The following is a 21,242-nucleotide window of genomic DNA, read 5'->3' as shown; positions in this document are numbered from 1 at the left end:
CGGAGATCATTATATCTGATGTTGCGACCCAAGCATTTTAACCACAACCGCAAATTTCATGCTGTCATCTAGTATCTTGTGGACCCTTGCTGAGAAATGAATGGATGGAAAGGGACCTGCTTTGTTGACAGTGATGTCCCCTTCGTGGAGTGCGAGATCTTCTTCCTCATCCCTGGCTCGTGGCCCTGGTTGAGTAGCATGTCCCTGAAGGAAGGCACTGGTTGCTCAGGTGGGTCGGTGGCATCCATATTCAAGTCGTTAGTCTGCTGGTCCTCGTTTGCTTCCTCTGACAGACATTTCTTCATCAGATGGTGAGATAGGGTCATAGGAGAGAATATCGGATTCTTCATGAGGGAGTCCATTACGTATTTTCACTTTCTTCGTCGATCGATTGTCATCTGGATGCGGAGGGAGGGGTGTCTTCTTTTTCCTGAAGCTTGGTGGAGAGAGAGCGTTCCATCACGTTGTTGCTATTATCAGATGTGGATTTTCATATCCGAATTGCTACTTTTTTTTGGCCATAATGCCATTGATACATGTCAGGCAAACCCATTTTTGTGTGCATGTGTATGACTAATAAGGGTTGAGTCTAATAATGAAAAAAGCTAGTTCTGACAAATTAAAATATGAATCTCTATTAAAAAATTTGTTCACATTTAGTATTTAACAGATGATTGTTTCCAATAAAAACATACGCCCCCTTATCATTAAATATATATTTCTTCAATCCTTAATATAAGATATATTTAACTAACTTAATTAGATTAAAGAAGTTAGGTAAGTTAGTTAATTATAAGAAATATGACATGTTTTTTCTAAAATATCATAGTAATCTTTCTTAATATCCTTCCTCTCTCTCACTATCTTTTATAATTATGGTCCCTACTCTTTAATTAATTTATCTCGATATATAATATTATTTTACTTTTATTATTCTTTACTGATCTGTTCGGTATTATTACGTGATTGTTGGGATTCAATTATTGACCACATGTTGCACATTTTCCCATGTATATATATATTTAAGCTTTTCTTCAGATTGGTATATCGCATCTCCCCACTTGCTCACAAACCAATATCTTTTTAAGCAAGTTGCTGTGTCCTACAGTCTGAATAAAATTAAATTTTAAATTTTAATGTTAGGTGTTTCCACAAGCATGGATGGTTAAATAATCACAATTCAAGATAATACTGTCTTTGGTAGAAGAGATTATAGATACTTCAATCATGCTTGCGTGCCATCCGATGCCATTGAATATCAGATATCATATGAAAATTAATACTCCTCCTGTCCTAAATATAAAACCATTTTTATAGTATAAATTACACTACAAAAAAAGTCTTATATTTAGGATGGAAAGAAGTACTCTATAAAATTAGCTTAAGATATATGTTCAATCATATCAACAAATTATCCCAATAGTAATTACATTACAAAAAGAGTCTTATATTTAGGATCGAAAGAAATACTCTATAAAATTAGCTTAAGATATATGTTCAATCATATCAGCAAATTATCCTAATAGCAGTACCACTTATCATGTGTAAATAAGGTTTTAAACTCAAAGCTTACTAACTTCACTATGTTTAGATGAGATCCTAGACTCAAAACTTAGAGCATTGATAAGTTGATGTGTGTAAATATATTTAATTGTATAAAATCTAATTTTAATCATGCTGCCCCAACTATTCATCATTGTATAGTATCCAAACTTCAAACCTTCACCATAGATTTCTAAGTATAATTAATGCATGTTTTTAAAAGTACTCCCTATGAAAAAAAATCTAAAGTACCCATTACACTTTTGATATGTTAAAAATGCACTCCTTATGAACCGGAGGGAGTATAATTGAGGGAAGATAGAATGAAAAGCAAAAACAGATTTTAAAGTGATATATTTTTATCTTTTTTTGTTTGTCTATCAACGTAAATGTGTTTATTAATATTATATTAAGTGATATAGAGGAAGTATTATGTAAAAAGAAAATTATTTTTTACTGTTTCAAAGTTTTTACTTGTCTATCACTTGGTGAGGGAAACAAGTCTCTCATGAAGGATAAAAGAAAAGCTAAAATTACACTGACAGAGGAAATTTATTATAATTAACAATATTTGAAATAGAAAAATGAGATATATTTTGAATACTATAAATGCTTCAATATATTTTGCTTTAACGTACATTTGCAGTATAAATGACAGAGGCAACCGCCCTCGTGATTCAAATGACACATACAATAATATCTGGCATCTTTCTCACATATGGTCACATGGATCAATTAAAGTTTATTTTGATCATTAATGTCAATCCTATGAAATTACATAATTATTCCTTTTTAATAAAATGTTCTTACCAAATTCAAAAACAGTTGTAAGTTATTACAGAGGATAAGTGTCAAATTATTGCATCATATACCTTTAAAAATTTCACACTGGCTTTTCGCTTATATGGAAAAAACATTTGCAACTGATGTTCTAACTTTTACCATAAAAAAATTTAACCTATACATATCAGTATGAGAGTTTCATGTTGAGTTTTCAAAATTTGACACTAGCAAATCGCAATTTGTCATTAATTTTCCAACTATTAATATATAAGATCCGAAAACTTGATGCAAATACAGCACTCCACACTTACATTTTGCAATTTATCATTGACTGTATGATAAAATGCAATTGATCTTTGAAATTTTAAGAAAAAACAAACTTGTTAGTCCTTACAGTTTCATGATTTTTAATCAGGTTTTTGTAAAAGAAATTTTACATTGAGTACTTATAGTTTTTTCAATCATAAATAATAGTCATTATGCACATAATCTATTAATTACAACGATTGTGGGTGATGGCATATGTAGGTTGTCACAAATTAAAAATAAATAATTTTTTTAGAAAAATAAAATGATGGGATAAAATTTATTTATCATCCTGCATTTATATTTGCGGATAAAAAAGAAAGAACAACAGTAAGATCAAAGTGATGAAAGAAGTAGACTGTTGTTGGAAGAAGTTAAAAAATGAAATGTAATGATGAAGTGAGGAAGGCAAAATGTTGAGAAGGCGAAGCAAAACTGTGACTGCATTGGTAGCAGCAAGAGCTCCAAATGTGTCAATGGCTTCTTCTCCGCTCTTTCCCGCCATATCTGATATTCCTCTTATCACTACCACTGGAATCCCATTCGACAAGCTTGTCTGCAATCAAACACATTCATTATATTCTCTAATAATTATATACTATCCCAAGTCCTTAATATAAGACCCAACTAACTAATTTGTGAAAACTAAGAAAGTTACTAAATTATTTTAAAGTATTTATATTCACCAACAATTATATATATCAGGGGGTGAGTTTGGGAGCAACTGTAATATTGCTGCTATGCAAGGTCAAAGGTTCAAATCCTAAACATAGCTTCTTTGCTTACTTGCAAGAGTAAGGCTGTGTACATCCATCCCTTTCTAGACCCTCTACTTGGTAGGAGTCTTGTGCACTATTACGTTACACACACACACAACCTCCAGTTCTTAATATAAGACCTTGTTTGACTTTTATTTTGGTCCTAAATATAAAACCTCAACTTGCTTTGTCTCTCATATCTGTTGATTTTTTCCAAGGTAATCCTTCTCATAATAATAGTTCTAGCCAATACACTTGATTAGCAAAAACATTTTAAAAAAGACAATACATATTTATTACAAATAACTAACTAAACTTATTTTTTTAGTCTCATCAAATTAGTTAACTAGCTCCTATATTTAAGACCAGAGGCAGTGTGTGTGTGAGTTCTCCCGCGTCAAATATATGCATGTGTTTGAAAAGTTTATTATGTATGCATATGCATGAAGATTGAAGGGGATGAAAGTGGTGAAGAATACTGACCATGACTATGGCGAAACTCTCCATATCAACAGAAGAAACTTGAAATGTTTGGAACAGGAAATCTCTGTAAGCTTCATTGTCGACATATATGTCGGCTGATGTGCCATTCACACCAACCACTAACTTGGTACTATGCGGAAGACAAAAGCTCGAGTTTATACAACGTTCTAGCTGTATTCCCTGTCACAAATTACACGAGCTATCAGTTTCTCACTTCCGTATGCATCTGTTATCAAGAGGATTGAAAAGGGTAATGAGACTCGTAAAGGTAGTATGTTACGGATACACAGTAATCCTTCTAGTCCTAAATGTAAGAATTTGTATAAAAGAGTTTGTTTTGACTATAATAAGATTTCAATCCACTTTGTCTCTCAAATTTATCATTTTTTCACCCTAAACTCTCCATATTGATTGCACATATTAAGAGAGTTTCCCATCAAGTGAGTATTTTCTAACATAAATAATTAAAAAAAGTACTTTAGGAGAATTAACATATATTTTTTACATATAACTAACTTGACTAATTATTTTAAGTTATGTAAATTACTTGTCTAGCTATTGCATTTAGGAAATTTGAACTGGCGTCCTTATGGTGTATTGGCGTATATATGGCCAAGTTCTTGACAGTGAGTAGCATCATGTTTTGTTCTAACCTCCAAAGTAGCAGCAAGTTGAAGCCATTGAGAAGTAACTTTAGCCCAGATCAAACGCTGTGCTAAGTTGGGTTTTCCAGTGACAGAAAAGAATTCTTCAGAACTGTAGCCAACACGTCCCAACAAATTGTTGCCTTTTGGAACATCGAAGTTACCAAAATCCAAGTGAGCAAAGTCACTACTTTCAAGTGTCCCATTCGGCTTCTGCCATTATCAAACACAAACATAAATTCAAGAGTTTCTTTAGTACTATTTGCAAAGCGTTAGGTACTTGAAAGATTGACAAGTTTTACAGAAAGAAAATTGAAGTACCAGCCAGTCCCATAGGCCAGTATGAACAAACTGTTTGGGAATGGTGACATCCCCAAAGGAAATGGAGTCATTCGCACTTCCAGCAATTCCAAAATGCAGTATCCCAACTACGTCTAACACATCAATCATTTGTTGTGCCACTGCTGCTGCGTTCAGCTGTAATAGAGCCAACATCAACCTCATTTTTTAGTTTAAAAAATATTCCAAAATCAAAATGAGAAGAAGAAACTCAATGATTTTGGAGAATAGATTTTCTCAAAAGCTGATCAATCCAACTTCTCCTCAAACCATGGTTTCTAGTTCATTAATCACTCGTTGACTTTTTTTTTAGTGTTTGGATGAAATCACACAAAACCTTGATTTTGCTTAAAAAAGTGATTTTGGAGTGGTTAGCCAAACATGGACTAAGTATTCAAGGTATGAAGTAGAGAGAGAGAGAGAGAGAATGGCCGGTACTATCTCTACACGTGTGTTTCACAAAAATAGACTGAGTTACCTTTCTGCTTCACCCCTTAAAATAGGAGAAAAAATTTCAAATAATAAAACAAATTAATCCTCTGAAATTTAAAATTTCTCATGCTTTTGTGCGTGGATATGTGTATATCATCAGACTTGTAAGTAAAGATAATATTAATCGCACACGAGAAAGAACTGATGAAGAAGCATTCATGCGTATACATACCATTCCTACTCCACACCTCACAAAGATGACTTTCTTATCAAAGACCTTCCCGACCCTGTATAGCCTCCCTGCAACCACCATTTTCAACACAACTATCCCGAATCTAAGCTTCTTAACTACATAAAAACATGTTTATAAAAATAATGGGATCTCAGTTTTATAGAAGAAGAACCTGAGAGTTCCACAAAAGGGTGATTTGGATCGGGTTCAAATGCCTTGGAAGCAAAAAATGCAATCTCCTCAGGTGGGTAGGCAGCGATGATACCAAAATATGGCCCTTTCTGCTTCACTTCCTGTATCACTTGCATTGCCCTTCTTCTGCTTAATGGTTCTGCAAATGCTGCTGTCAAACTCAGCAACATAATCATCAAAACTCTTGCAGCCATGCTTATTGAAGAGTGAATTTAACTAGCAATAAGAAGCTAAAAATATTGGTAAATGGATACAGTTTATAGAAAATACATGAACATAGCAGACACAATTGTTTTCAACACAGATGTCTGCTTACACATGGTTATGTTGTTCGTGTTTTATGGACTGCGTGTGCCTGCCAGCCCACTCAACGTTCTCTGTCAAACTGGTATCTGGTTATGGAACAGTATTACCTGTAAGTCAAACCCCGATAAAAATGAGGGCTTTCGTTTCTTAGAAGTTAAAAATCCAATGAATTTATGGAAATTTTCAACGTCTTATAAGGCATTGATGGTAACTGGAGTTTACTAGTGATTTATATTTAAAGAGCCTTTTAACTGAATCCATTGATCAGAAGTCAATAATCCTTTTTTGTTGTTTTGTTGGGAGGGGGGTGGGCGGAAGAAGTTGACAGTCTGTTGAAAGTTTGATTTTTGGGCACGTGAGAGAGATAGATAAACGGATAACAATGGGGCCCATGAATTAAAATCTCTCATTCACTCATCAGAAAGTGAGCCCCATATAACTGGCCCTTTGTTCCCTGAATGTCAGATTATATTTGCATACATTATACACTCACATTATTGTCAATTAAAATTATTTTTATATGATGGAGTTTTTTGTTCTTTTGGGACAAAATTTTCGCAGCAGAAGAAACAAATACAGCTTGCAGCACTATTTCTCATCATCCTCTCACATAAACTTCCATTGATTACCTAAAACAATGCTGGTCAAAAAAAAGAAGAAGAAGAATACCTAAACAATACTATGGAATTGCCAGATATCTTACCTACATCAACATATCTGCAATTTTCCGAGGGCAAAATCTAGTGAGTAATTTCAACAGTTCTGGAGAAATTAGAGTTGAAATTTCAGCGTCTGACATGGGTTTTGAGCAGAAAGAAATGGAGAAATTCATACAATATAAAAAGCAAAACTTGTATCATCTTTCAATTCATGGTATACGTTTATGACTTTTGAAGTTCTTTAATACAAATAAATGATTCCAACCTCTTAACATAGCCTAGCGTTGTTGTTTTTCACATTATACATGTCATCCCATAGAAGCATGAAAGGGGCTGGGTAAGTAATCATAAGCTCAAGTTGTGAGAAATTAGCTTGAACCAGTTTCGGAAAGCTAATCTGTAACTTCATTTTCTGTTGATGAATACGTATCAGAGGGTTCTAAATTGATTAGTCCCCTCATCCTGAACAGTAACAAGACACTGAAAATACTGTTGTCAGAAACAGTGAGTTTCATCGGTTTTGAAGCCCTTCAATTGCCTTCTTCCACTGCCATGCTCTTTGTTTTGCATCCTCCAATGACATTACTTTCTTTGGCTGCATTGTTTATTTAAGAGAAATCACAAATCATAAATCATCAAAATATCAAGAGGTATAAAAGAAATCTAACAAGGACATTGCAAGTTCGGGGAAAGCCCTAGAAAACAACTAAGCAAGTAGCATTACAGCTCCTTACATTTCATGCATATATATTAAATTTCAAATCAAATATTTACTTAAATACTATCCATGGTAATGACGGATATGGGGTCTTCTTTTTACCATCAATACATACAGCTTGCTGTAACTATAAACAAAAATCTTATAACAAGATAAATAAAGATAACAGCAACTTACTGTGCAAATCTTAAAATGTGAAGGACTAGTCACTTGGACTGAAAGTTCACTTGGATTATCAGACCATAACATATTTCCCTTTACAATCAGTTTTGATGGGTCAACGTAGATCAACTTTGGCTTGTTTGTAAGGATGAGCTGCACCTTCTTGCTTGTTAGTTTCTGTAATTTCTTCACATTTGAGATCATAAGAACAGTTTCCCCAGGTTCCAAAAATTGTTGCCTGTAAGATAAGAAGCACTAATTTTGATTTTTAGTTTATACATAAAATGCACAGATTAACCAAAAAAACAACCAAATTAATTAATATCAAAAGCTAAATGAGGGCGAAATGAAATTACAGTGTGTATAAATTCCTTCATTTACAAGTCCAAGATAAAGGATAACATGGCACCATTAACGTTTTACAATCTTAAAGGAACATATTGAGACCTCTGTCACATGATGTTAACTTTTGTGCTTCAGTGAGTCATGGATGACACAGTATATGGTCTTCACACAAACAATGGAAGATAATAATTTACCATTTTGAATCGAAAGAATCAATTGAAGCTAGCCTGGTCACATGAGCAGTCCCATCAGAAGTAGCAGCACTGGTATTTCCATCAGGTTTAGTAGAACCATCCTGAGGATCAAATGGGGAATCATGATGCTCAAGAGATTGACCCTAATAGTGAGAATGAGATGATGACGCTAGAAACACCTTTTACATTCGTCCCTAAAGAAAGTGGAGAAAAAGGGAAAATTGCCTATTCGGCATGAGTAACATTTAAAAACAGAATGAGAATTATACCCCTGCTTCTGGAGCAAGTTTTGGGGGGCTTTGGTCCCTTATGTTTTTCCAGTTTACTCCCTTGAAAAAAGGATGCATTTTGAGAACTCCATATCCATCAGGTCCAGCACCTGGTCTCCTCATTGGATTTAAATCCTGTACCATAGTTGCATTACTGTTTTAAATACATATTATTACAAATGAATGAAATACACAGAGCGTAGCAATTTAAATCATGCTTAATTATAGGGTAAATTACTCTTCCCATAGCTGAGTAATGCTTGAATTATACAATCTTCTCTTACTATGAGAAATCACTTTAGAAATATAAAGATCTCGAGTGGCTTTGACAATTTTCTAATTGGCTAAGATCAGAATCTATTACTGGATGCATAGGATAATTTTAGAAGTAGCTTTTTTTTCCGTCGAAACCAAGACTTAGAAGCAACATGAATTCAACTTTTTTACAAAAGGTATATATCGGTTTTGAAATAGAAGGGACATCAAGTATCCAGCATTCCAGCTCTTTAACTCATAAAAGCCATACTTGGGGACTGATCTCCCAAGTCTCTCTTTTGTTTTTCACTCTAAAGCCCAAACCCCATCCCCCGCCCCCACGAAGCTTGATTTTTATCTGTTGTTGCCTTCAAATTAACAAAGGGAAAATTCTTTATAGCTTTTTTTTTTTTTTTGGGAAGAAAAGACAAGCCGAGGCTTGAAGACAAAGCAACAGAAAGGTAAAAAAGGAAAAAAGACACGAATCAAGAAGACCCAAGAGGCGAAGCAGCTAGCTCCATGCGAAAATTCTTTATAGCTAGCATTGCCATCATGGCATTACAAAGGGAAAATGCCTTTAGTTTCTCATTATCAAAGAGCAGAAACATAAAATCAGAAATGTGGATAGAACAAGCAGGGCCTTCTGCATGCAAAATCCAAAAATACTAACCAGTAAACGGTCAATGAGGTCAATTGCTTGCTCAGAAAAGTAATCTGGAAATCGAAGATCTCTGGCTATAATTCTTTGGAAAATAAGCCATTCACTAGCATCTTTAAATGGAGAAGTTCCAGAAAGCATTTGATATAATGTGCAACCGAGAGCCCAGAGGTCATTTCTGTGGTAAAATATTGAAAGAAATAAAACAAAGGAGAAAATAGAAGAGTATTATGTGGTAGCCAGGCACGGAACAAAAAATAATGAAGTTACTCAGTGCGAAAGCTCTCCTTGGCAACTGAAGGGTTGGAAATAATCGTTAACTCAAAAAAGACAATGAAATCTATAAATAACGTAAAAACGCCATCAAAACAACATACAATCAAGTCCGTACCCAAAAGTTGCTGGAGAAGAATTAAGAACCTCTGGAGGGACATAAGCAGCTGTCCCCACAAATGTGCAGGCTTTATCATCTAGGGGAAAAAACCAAGATCACACACATGAATAATGATAAACATAACAAAGCAGCTTCCACATTACTCCTGATTTTACCTGATGCTGCTGCATTTGGAAGGACTGTAATGCGGCTGTCCTGCATAGGCTTCACACTCCCAAAATCAGCGATTTTAATATGTCCTTCAGCCGTAAGTAACAAGTTCTCTGGCTGCAACGTAAGGAATGTGATCTTTTAACATACCCATATGAAATGCTGAAGCAATACATTCATAGCACAGAACTACCTTAATATCACGATGTATCAATCCCAAACTATGTATATATTCAAGGGCATCCACAACTTCAGCTGCATAGAACCGTGCTTCATCCTCGGATAGACGACCTTTCTGCACACAGGAAATCAGGCAGAAGCTAGTAGATAGCAAGTAACAAGTTGGCAAATAGATACGAACCACACAGATAGCAACAGCTTCCAAAAATCTAAGGGTAGAAAAAAGAAAATACAATATTTTTAAAAGAAGGACCAACAATTTCAAAAATATCAATATGAAATGTCAAACGTGTTGGCCTTGGATAAACTAAGCCATAAGAGTGAAATGAAGTACCAAATGTTCAAAACCTCTCAACACACGGCCTACGACACCCCCCCCCCCAAAAAAGGAGTAGTCAAAAAGGGGCCAGACAGCTTTTTCCAAAAGAGGAAGGGGGAAACAGAGAGACAACAGTGAAATATGTAAATAATGCTTCTCTGGACAAAAAACGAGAAGCAAAAACAGTAAAAAAAAAAAAATCCTTTGCAAAGATCTGTGACAGAGAACATATTTTTTACATAAATAAAAAGAAATCAATACCATATTGCTCACCATCCACATATACTTAAGAATAAAGGTGTTATTGGTTTCAGTTGGGGTCAATTGTCAGCGTTTATTTTGAAATGTTCACTAACATGTACAAATAATTTATTGAAAAAGAGAATAGTAATTTATCTCAACTCTTGAAAAATATTATAATAAACCGCTTCCAGTACTTTTTTCCAGATGCAGATTATAAAAGGCCATAACAAATAAGACCCAACTTCTACAGCACTAAATCTGGGTCCTTCTAAACCAGTACCAATCAAATTAATTGGATTCCAGCGTGTGGATCTCATGTCTTCAAGTCTCATATTAGCTTACCCGGGTTATTTGATCAAAAAGTTCTCCACCTTCACAGGACTCAAGTGCCATGTCTTCAAGTTTGAAAAAGAAAAGATCACAAGAAAAAGATACAACATTGATTAATAGATCAAAATGGGTGGGAAGCTAAAGCATATTGAAATGAAAGAAGATAGAGGAGGAACAGCATTGAATGAAATTATTTAGAGAAACACAGCCTAAGAATACCTACAAATGGAAAATGTGTCTTGAAATGTGAAAAATAGGCGCACAATGCCAGGATGGTCCAATTGATCAAGCACTATGCGCTCCAACTTCACATAAGCTGTTTTATTCTCTTTAGTAATAAATTTTTTATCCATGATTTTCAATGCATACACAACTCCTGTGTCCTTCTTCTTTGCCCTCACAACCTAATACACAAAAAAAAAAAAACAAAAAACAAAAAAAAAATTAAAACAAAATATGTGGTAAAAGTTTAAAAGAAATGGTGAATTTACTCAATTAAATCACAAAAGATCCAGATAATTAAGTTTTGAAATAAGATAACAAGCAATATTTGTATACAACGGATTGAAATTTATAGTTACAGAGATCACTGAACTATATGATCAGGAAAATTTAACAAAAGTAGCAAGACGAAATACAAGACTCATATTCCAGTCCCTGGATAAGTGATATCATAATCACTAAAAAAGAATATCATAATCTCTGAAAAAAGGCAAGAGGTGATTGTCCTAGCGGATAACAGAATACTTTATCCTCGAAGTCATAATGGTCACCAAACATAGATGGTCACCAAAGTCTCAGAATACTTTGGCATGCTTCCCATGAACAGCCCCTCAACACTGCTATAGTTTCTCCCTTTGGCCATGTCATCTAATGTGCTGAATCACTCACACAACTTCAAGAATTCTTCAACCTGCTTCCATGAGTAGCCCCTTCAATATTCTCCAAGCTTGTCTCGAAATTATGGTTTACAAACATGATAACCAATATGAATGCCGCAATCTACACTACACTTCCTTCCTTCACAACTGAGATTCCAAGCCTAAATATATTATCATTTGATATTAATTGAATTTTGTTTATTTGTCGGAATAAAGCACTTACGGTTAAGCCAATAATTATAACTAATAGGAAGCGGCAACTCTATTTCCTTCATCCATCATAAAGCCCAAGTGTCATATTTTGATCATAACAGGGGTTTATGAATGCTGTGAACCCCCAATCTGTCAACAGTTGCCTCCACCCAAACAAATGAAACACTATTTCAATTCATCTTTTCTTTCACCTTAATCAATAATTGAGCTATACAGCACATAAGATACAGGACATACACAAACATAAGCATAACATTAACATTCTGAAGGGCACGGCAAACACACACACGACAGTGTTAGTGAAAATATTCTTTGACAAGCACAGATATGCATCAGAGATATTAAGTAATAAAACAGTTTGGCCTTCTAATGCTTTGAGATGAAATAATTCTCCTCATAGTTCAGAGCAAGAATATGACCTTGCTACCCTGTAGTCCTAATCATTGTAAAACATTTTATGTTGGGCTGCGAGCATGTGAGTGGTCCACATTTCAAATCCCAAAGGCTTTCACAACACAATGATAACAGGCATATGAAACATACTGATAAAACTATTTGAAGCTTTCAGTGACAATTTAAGCTTTTGATCAAAGGGTAATTGACACACAAACGCAAATATATATATTATTATGTAAAATGAACGATAATGTTCAGATAATAAAAAAAAGAATCTATGATAAAAATTTAAAACCACATTCAACTATTAAGTGAAGCACCAGGAATAGTTTAGCAGTGGTAAACTCAGATTCCTGAAAAATTTGACAGCTTCAAGAAATATGGAGCATATGCACGCCTTATCAGATGGTAAGGTATAAAAGGCGTATCAATCAAAACTGCAAAGGCAAACCAACAGCAGCAATTAAACACGAAAAACCTTAGAATAAGAGCCAACACCATAGATCTTTCCCAATTCAAAGTCCTGTATGGTGAAATTCTCCTGAGGGGCTCTGAAGGCAAAGCTCTTAGATCTCTGCACATTGCCATCAGCAGACGAATTCTCCTGAATCCTCAACTTAGAATCAAAATCCTTCTCCATAGCCAACATCGCACTCCAGCAAAGTTCCTCTACATTCTTATACCAAAATTCTCCCTTTACAACCCCATTATCATCTCTCCTTAAGAGCCTCGGGAGGAGAGCTCAGAATGGTCAATTACACTACTGGGACAAACCCATTGCCGCTTTGGATGAAAGCAATCATTCTCTGATATTCCCTGATAAAAAGAAAAGGTTAGGTGATTCTTTCTGATTAGGGGTACAGCATATGCCTATATGGGTATGCGTGCACAATCTGAAAGTGATCAGCTTTAGCTTTCTTCCAATTTCAAAACCCTAAAAAGTGATGCCAAGGAAATGGATTGAAGGGAGAAGAGAGAGAGAGTGTATTGTGAGTGTGTGTGAGTTCGAGGACGGAGGAGAGGAAGGCATGGAGATCGAAGAAGAGGAGAGTGAGAGTGAAAATGGCACATGAAAATGAATGATGGGGATCATTCAAGCTTTCTCTATCAAATGCCTAAAATGGGAATGGAAGTTGCGCATGATTAGACGCCTAGCGTCTTGCATGTAGTTAGAAATTACAACGGATTTTGTCAAATTCCTTTTTTTGGAAACTGCAGTACGATACCTGTTTCCTCTTTCTTTTGATACTGAAACCCTGCGAGAAGTCTGACTCTATATATCTATGTCGATCTATTAATTAATTCGATTTTTGTTTCAAATTTTCTGAACTTTTCCCCTCCTTGTGATCAATTTATAATTAGATTAAGGAAATTTAGCTGTCTTGTCCTTTTACAAAGTTGACATATATATATATATGGAGTTATCAAAATAAAATATATCCCATTATTGTGGAAATTATCGAGTAATCGGATATTAAAAAAAAAAGACCAAAAATTTTGTGAACAATGCGGAGTCGAATTTGTTAATTCTCGGACTATAATCATTCAAATGATAACTTTCTTTCTTTCTTTTTTTTGGCTATCGTAAAAATGAGAACTTTTTATGTTTTAAATTTAAGCAAATTATGATAATTGATTTTGATAGCTGTTCCATCTATCAAAATGTTATATCATTTCAATGTTTTCAAAATTTATAAAAAGAAGTCTTCTCCATACAATTATATGCTATCAATTGTTATTGAATTAGATTTAAACATTATTAGATTTAATTGATAATAACTCTTTCAAAAACATTTTTTATTCAAATAAAATCAAACTGAAGACCTCGTGCTTAAATCTTTTTATTAGAATAAGTCATAAATTTTTTTCAATATAGAATATTAGAATATTATTCATAACTTATGAATAGTATCATTTATTATTTTTAATATATATATACACACATATTATGATTGTCATTATATAAATCAAAAGTGACTATCAACTTGTTTATAACACATCAAAAGTAAAAAACAATTAAACTTTTTACGCATGAAGTGTTTAAATGATTTCTTTAAGATTATAACAAAATATTTGTTCATAATCACTTATTCATTAAAATGTGTTTTGAATGCTTTTTATACATATTTTTTTAACGATTAAATTGTTAGTTGTGACATAATCAAAAGTGACATGGGCACTAACAATCATGTTTCATTGTTTCGCACACGACTCCATGCAGAAATCGTTTACTTTAGCTCATTTTTTACTAACTTCTACAGATTCCACCTTTCCTTTCGCCTACTTCATTCTATGATAGTAAAATTATGAGTTATTTTCGTATTGGATTGACATATATTGTATATATAAAATTTAAAATATCAAATGATAAGTAAATATTAAAATAATGAGAAAAATGGCAAATTTGAAGACAACAAAATCACAGCCAATATAATTTAACAACTAAGACACAAAAATGCCATTACATGCTAATTTACAATTTGTCGGGAATCTATTTAAAATCTCCCCACATAAATTTTCTGTGGGGGTGGAAAAGTATGGACAAACTTGTACCAGAACAAAATTTAAAAATACAAAAGTTGGTAAAAAGGTCCTACCTTTGGATTAAAAAGAAAAAACCCTCTTTCCTATTACCGTTTCTATACATCCCAACCATCTTTTCTGCTGTCAAATCCCCACTTACGACCAGCCAAAGTTCCATACATCTCTGTAATTTCACAAGGCACTGAGTTCTTAGATGGTAATGCATTTTTGTGTTCCCACTTATTGCTGCACCAGAAAACTTCGATGTGTCAATTGCCCAAGCTGGTTTAACATAATCCACAGTCCTAGATGAGCTTGCATTTGCATACAGGTAGTTCAGAAGCACATCTTCACAGTTAAAGGATTTGTCTACCATTTCTCTCCCTTCCTTGGCTTCATCACTCCAGTACCTCTTGAAAGCCACCTGAGAATCTATGAATGCTGCACCAGTGAGAATCATGTTGTACCCTTTATGCATCCGAGCATACTTTTCTGCCCGGTATTTCAGCGGGCTCCCATCAATGAGCCTAGGATAGAACCCCACGATTCGATCTGGGTGCTGTCTCCAAACCTTGAAACCTCGCTCCACATCATCACATGTCATCATAATGTCATCATCGAGCTCGAGAACAGCTCGTGTTGTTATCAATGGATCGACCTTGAACCGATTATTGAGTGAATTCTTTTCCTCTACACGGATTCTTACTGGGACTGCAGAGTCCAGATCAGTTGGTTTGGGAGGGACTCCTTTGTTCCACACCACAACAATCTCTCGCACAGAGGAGCATCTTGAGTAATGCTTCACATACATTTTCAAGTTCCAGAGACGAGCCTCATAGGTCATTGTTAATAATGTGAACTGTGAGTAGTGTCCTTCCACAGGGTAAGGTTCTTCTGAACCATTTCCCCCATAGATATTTCTAACCCCGACACACATTAATCCAACACCAACTGCAAATATTGTGATGAGAATCAACCTCCTAGCACAAGCATTATGCTTTATCTTGCTTCGTAGAAATGCTGGAGCTCTGTTCAAGCGGCTACAGAACCGTCTAACTTTACAAGAGAATAAGTTTGATCTTTCCCAAGCCAAGGAAGCAAAATACCTCTTTCCAGAGCTATGCACAGTCCAGTTGAGAGGAACAATACAGTTCACGAATCCCAGTAACACCCCCAGTACCACAATGAGAATACCGGCAACTGTAACTGAAGCGCAACCAAGAATGAAACGCTGAACTGGATCACCAGAAGGAACACGATCCCCATCCATAACTGCAACCCAACCACCAGATGGCAACTGTTGTGCATCCAGGTGATGGTACCGAGCACCATTCCAAGCATTTCGACCCTTGCTAGGCTCAGCAAAACCCAATGGTACTTCAGTTTCTTTGTATTCTTCTGGGGTAAGAACTTCTATCTTAAAGACACGCACCCGTCTCCCATATGTTTCACCACAGTCCTGACCAATACGATAAATATTCCCTTCATATAAAAATGGTCTGCCTCCATTGCGAGCACCAAGGCTCTTGTTCACATTATATATGGGGTTTTTCTTATGAGGTTTCCAAGGACCAAGAGGTGAACTGCTATACCAAATCTCCAACCGACCATTTTTCATGGAGCCAAAACCACTATGATCTGAGCCAAACAGCCAATACCTTCCATCATATTTGATGATTAAGGAATCAACTAGCGGCTTTTTTATCATGACCTTTTCTAATGTCCACTGCAAAGGGAATTTAATTGCTTTATAGAGACGCAATTCTCCTTTTTTACTGCTTTCAGGCATCATGTATATCTGAAAATAAAAGAACAAATGAAGCTTACAATTATTATGAACTCAAATGGCTCTCTAATGAAGTGAATGAACCTCAATGCTGAAGAATGCATAACAGAAAACATATGAACCTTGATACGCACTATTTTTCCCAGAACCAACTTTTCTGAGGCATTAACTAAAAACACATGACTCCAAAAGTTAATGCTGTAAATCTGATTTCTAGAGTATTTCATGTAGTTCAAATCTTCCAGCAAGTGCAAATTTTGCAGATTAATTTAATTAAAATAATATTAACTTTCATTGTTTTATTTGCCTAACCAGAAGTTAAGGGTCCCAGAAACAACAGAAGCTGCAGTTACCATGGATGCTCAAATACTATGTAAATTTAAGTAGTAGTATATTGAGGTTTACCTGGCCAAGATGCTCAAATACAAATGGGAAAGAAAGATGCCAGTCCTCATTCAAAGCAATGCCCAACTGTTGCCATGTTGCTCCTTTGTCAGTACTTTTTGCCACACCAATATCGCCTTTCATAGTGATTGAATTCTTAGTCTCATAGAACAGGTAAAAGGTATCATCCTGAAATGTAATACCAGTGTAAGTGGCCAAACTCATGGATATTATCCACTAAGGTACAAGAGAATTCACGGCCCTAAAAACCTCACAAATGAAATAACAACTAATTATCATTAGGATTTCACAGCCAAATTCATGTACAAAAACTTATCGTCTTTATATAATGAAATAATTTAAATTTGAACATCTTTATATAATGAAATAATTTAAATACGAGTGGAAACCATCTAACAAACTTATTAGTCATTCAAAAATGAAATCTTGAATGACACGTACTAGTATCTCAGTTGCAGACTTAATGATGCCGGAATTTGTTATAAAGTACAGTAGCAGATTACTTATAAACTAATAGTTAGGTAGCAGATAAGTGTTGATTAACAGTGGAAAGCAGTAAAGAACAAAAAGGGAAAAAGAAATTTAGATGTCATCCAACCAAAGATGATAAAGAAGAACTTTAATTAAGGATTTCTTTCTTTCCTCCTTTTCAGAATTTTTGTTCAGGGAGTAAACATACATGAGCACTTCGCAAAAGATAAAAGGGTCCTACTACTTTTGTCAAAACCAGACCAAGTTTGTTCCCCAGTAAATAGCAATACTCTGGTCATCTATCATAATCTCCCCAGAATCAAAAAAGATACCCAAGACAAACATTCTAAATCAAATGACCACTTGTATGATTATTCAACCTCCTAAAGAAGCACTTTAACCACATATTACTATCTGCTTCATCTTTTTGCAGCGCTATCATCATTAAACTTTCAAAGCTTCAAATATAAAATTATCTTCTCGCTTAGCTTCCTAAGATAAGGATTACAGGAGCCAGGAAACCCAGTGATCCCACTAAAAATTCCAGGCTTCACTGAGTTTCTATAGCTAAAAAACTGTGAAAATATCAGATATAAATTTATGAAGGGTCACTGCTCTCAATCTAAAAAGCCTCATTCTATGCCAGCAAGTAATAATTAATCTCAAGTTTAAGAGCCTTTCTCGTTTCTGATACGCATAAATCAGAACAAAGAACAAATACAGAGTATTCTGACAAGACTGAACTTAAACTACGTCAAAAAAAAAAAAAAAACAACTTATCGTTAACCCATGGTAATAGATTTCCCTTAAGTAGCGACCATCTAAATCTCTAAGTTGTAGGAGTTTAGCAGAGTAAAATACAGACAAAACCAAGGGAAGAGAACAATATTGAAGCTGCCAGAAATCGTCCCCCAGAAAGAGATAAGCGAATTGGAAGAAATAACGATAGTACAATATATGATGCCTCACTTTGTTTATAAAATCTAAATTTTGCCTTGTAGATAATGAAGATTATTGATTGCCCCGAAACACTCACTTGGCAAACACAACCAGAGGCATAGAATACTATTCCGCTGGTATGTACAGGAGGCATAAAAAATAGAGAAGCAAACGTCTATATCTTTTTTCTCGGAATCAGAAACTAGAGAAAGGAATCAACAGTTCAAAAATATGTTACCTGTATAAAAAGAAAAGGGTCGGCAACAAAATTACTGGGGAAACCAGCATCCGAAGCGGAAGCACACGTCACCACTGGGTTGGCTACTGGCCAAGCTGCACTTTCGTCTTTCCACACATTCGCCTGCAAAGATTCGGGACTATCTTATCCATATAATACTTATTAATTCAGCAATCTCACATGACTAAGAAAATTCCAATTGAAATTTATTCTGTGTGATCGCAAAACAACATAAGGATGAATGAAGAGCAGACCGGAAAGTGAAAACCAAACAAGAGAGGGTCTTATAAAACCATGATCCATAGTTCACAAAAGAAAAGCGAAAAACAAAACAAGCAGAAGAAGACAGAATCGCTTGCCAAGATTTCTTTCACAAGTACAATTATTATTTCACACACGGCATTTATGAGGAAATTAATACTGGGGTGCATGGAAAGAAGCCGGAGGAAAAAGTGGGGCAAAACTGAGAGGAGATAGGGAGGGAAGAAGAAGAAGAAGAGGAAAGAGAAAAAAAACAGACTTACAGTTTCAATGGGTTTTAGCGAGAAGGGAGAATCGCCATAAAAAACCCCAATAGACCAAGAACCCTCATTGTCTTCCTGACAACCGTATAAGGAGAGGCTCGTGCGAACTGGAGGAGAGAAAGCAAGCCAAGCATAGAAGGTTGCAATCGATCCGAACAAAAGCAAACAACCAAAGAAGAAAACGAAACCAGAGGAAAACAAGCGGTTGTAGTAGTGCTGGTGCTCTAATCTCCACCTACACCAGCACTTAAGGCTCATATCACAGCAACTACCGTTACCGCCACCATTGCTAACACCACCGCTAATCTGGCCGGAACCCATGTAGCCGTCACCGGAGCAGGTGTTTGAAGCAGCCAACTCTAACAAGAAATCTCACAACACCGCGGCAGCGCCGCCGTGAACCCCATCAGTTTCCGGCATTTTTCCAGTGAGTCTCCTTCAAGTCTACTAATTCTCTCTCTGAGACTGTTTTTCTGGGTCCTCTCTCTTTATTCTCTCTCTCTCTCTAAAATGAAGTTGACGGGACACGTTCGTAAATTGCGGGATTCTGAGGGCTATGGATGGAAAATTGTCTGAAAACTGAATGAAGCTCTCGTCTATCTCAGCCCGGACATATACATATATATGTATATATGCACACACACGGTTCCGCGGCCTGAAAAGAAAATTCAGTTTAAATTTATAAAGTGATGAAATGAAGCATACTCGCGCGAGGGGGGAATTAAGCGGTACTCGCTCTGAGTGGGAGCCAAGTAATCAGCGGAGTCTGACGTGGCAAGAGAAGGAGGGAGGACGCGTGTGTTGTATATTTTGGAAATGTAGGTGTTCTGAAACTTCAAAGTTGTTTTATTTCTTCTTTTTTTTTATTTTGAGGGGAAAATTTAAAAAAAAATGAAATAAAAATAAGGAGGTGGGAAAGAGAGGGAAGACTCTGAAGAGGTGGGGAGGGCGGGGCCGTCGGGTCTGGAGGGCAGTGTTTGGACGGATTCAAATTGGTTTTTTGAATTGAAGTGGAAAAAGCGTGGGGTCCACTGGCTTTATTTTTCCAAGTTGGAAAGAGCCTGGCTGCTTGCTATTGCCACGAAGATGCATTATGCCGCAAATATTTTGACTACTTTTCTTCTGACTGATTGGATACGCTTGATTCCGGAATAATATAATTATTTTTATCAATTTATATTAAATGTAAAAACAAATTAAAAAGTTTATTTTTATTCTGAATACAATATTTTAATTTAATGTATCTCATAAATTTATAATTTTTTAAATTATTCATATTGATTTCACACATGAAAAGAGTTTCTGTCAAAAGGTAATTCTAACACGAGTGATTAAAAGAATATTTTAGAAAAATAACCTAATTTTTAATAAGTAATTAATTTTATAAATTAATCATATGGCTCTCGTAACATATTGGAGGAAGTTACAGTTTTAATGAAGAGGATTTGAGCTCTTAGATATTTATTTTCATCACCAATGATATTGCCGCATGTGGTATGAAAGCTTCCTTACAAACAAGCATATGATTGTAGGTTTGAACCCGCTTATAATCTCATATTATTAATGTTTTCCTCATTATTGTAAAAAAAAAAAAATAAAGATATATATTTTGCACTCTCTCCATGTTTCTACGCGTAATAGTAAAATCAGCGGCCAAAAGACATGATATTAGAATATCCTAGAAATTAAATGCTGAGTTTGAAATGATCAAGTTTATTACTCTCTTTTAAAAGGTTTCTTGGGCAGCAAGTTTTAAGTCTCTTTCTTATTCATTAAAAACCTCTAGGATAGCTATAAAAATGATCAATAAAGTTTTGACCTTTTTGACAAATTTAATTTCGATTTTCCTTTTTTTAAATCATGAGTCATTCATTGGTTGGGGTTTTCCTAATAAATTATAAGCTTTAGTTACTTTTATCGGACAAGGAAAATGGAAACTTCAATTTGGACCTTTCATTTTATGTTAACAATAG

The 21,242-nt window shown here is 35.1% G+C and overlaps 2 protein-coding genes and 1 pseudogene across 3 annotated transcripts; all 3 read right to left on the bottom strand.

Annotated features, from left to right (window-relative positions):
• Positions 1-2,929: 2,929 nt before the first annotated feature.
• On the bottom strand, positions 2,930-6,014 carry LOC114736702 (bark storage protein A-like). The gene is made up of 6 exons (XM_028924573.1): positions 5,692-6,014; positions 5,520-5,587; positions 4,838-4,993; positions 4,526-4,729; positions 3,873-4,052; positions 2,930-3,187 (listed from the first exon to the last, which is right to left on the bottom strand). Exons 1-6 carry the CDS (start codon positions 5,903-5,905, stop codon positions 2,930-2,932), a joined length of 1,080 nt encoding a protein of 359 aa, XP_028780406.1. The 5' UTR covers positions 5,906-6,014.
• An 834-nt stretch (positions 6,015-6,848) lies between these two features.
• Positions 6,849-13,485, bottom strand: LOC114736701 (3-phosphoinositide-dependent protein kinase 2). 2 transcript variants are annotated; one of them, XM_028924572.1, is made up of 11 exons: positions 12,862-13,485; positions 11,117-11,297; positions 10,906-10,958; positions 10,015-10,116; positions 9,827-9,938; positions 9,669-9,747; positions 9,290-9,455; positions 8,365-8,499; positions 8,096-8,196; positions 7,581-7,794; positions 6,849-7,271 (listed from the first exon to the last, which is right to left on the bottom strand). In XM_028924572.1, exons 1-11 carry the CDS (start codon positions 13,030-13,032, stop codon positions 7,188-7,190), a joined length of 1,398 nt encoding a protein of 465 aa, XP_028780405.1. In that variant the 5' UTR covers positions 13,033-13,485; the 3' UTR covers positions 6,849-7,187. The 2 variants fall into 2 exon arrangements, with proteins under 2 accessions (XP_028780405.1, XP_028780404.1); XM_028924571.1 differs by having other exon boundaries at positions 7,572-7,794; positions 12,862-13,482.
• A 1,301-nt stretch (positions 13,486-14,786) lies between these two features.
• On the bottom strand, positions 14,787-19,844 carry LOC114736700 (glucosamine inositolphosphorylceramide transferase 1-like; annotated as a pseudogene).
• Positions 19,845-21,242: the final 1,398 nt, after the last annotated feature.

This window comes from Neltuma alba, unplaced genomic scaffold, assembly GCF_004799145.2.
Source record: "Neltuma alba isolate B1F8T4 unplaced genomic scaffold, ASM479914v2 tig00013359_pilon, whole genome shotgun sequence".
NCBI lineage: Eukaryota > Viridiplantae > Streptophyta > Magnoliopsida > Fabales > Fabaceae > Neltuma > Neltuma alba.
Note: the sequence above shows the minus strand (reverse complement) of the source record. Positions and strands in the feature narration are given on the sequence as shown.

What these genes read in the sequence shown, in the direction of transcription:
- LOC114736702 (XM_028924573.1), bottom strand. Translation starts at nt 5,905, where the DNA reads ATGGCTGCAAGAGTTTTGATGATTATGTTGCTGAGTTTGACAGCAGCA. An exon ending in CTGGCCTATGGGACTGGCTG is followed by an intron (nt 4,730 to 4,837) that starts GTACTTCAATTT and finishes TGATAATGGCAG; the next exon opens with AAGCCGAATGGGACACTTGA. An exon ending in AACTTGCTGCTACTTTGGAG is followed by an intron (nt 4,053 to 4,525) that starts GTTAGAACAAAA and finishes AATTTGTGACAG; the next exon opens with GGAATACAGCTAGAACGTTG.
- LOC114736701 (XM_028924571.1), bottom strand. Translation starts at nt 13,032, where the DNA reads ATGTTGGCTATGGAGAAGGATTTTGATTCTAAGTTGAGGATTCAGGAG. An exon ending in GTGTTGGCTCTTATTCTAAG is followed by an intron (nt 11,298 to 12,861) that starts GTTTTTCGTGTT and finishes TTTGTGTATTAG; the next exon opens with GTTGTGAGGGCAAAGAAGAA. An exon ending in ACCTCATTGACCGTTTACTG is followed by an intron (nt 8,500 to 9,289) that starts GTTAGTATTTTT and finishes ACTATGGTACAG; the next exon opens with GATTTAAATCCAATGAGGAG.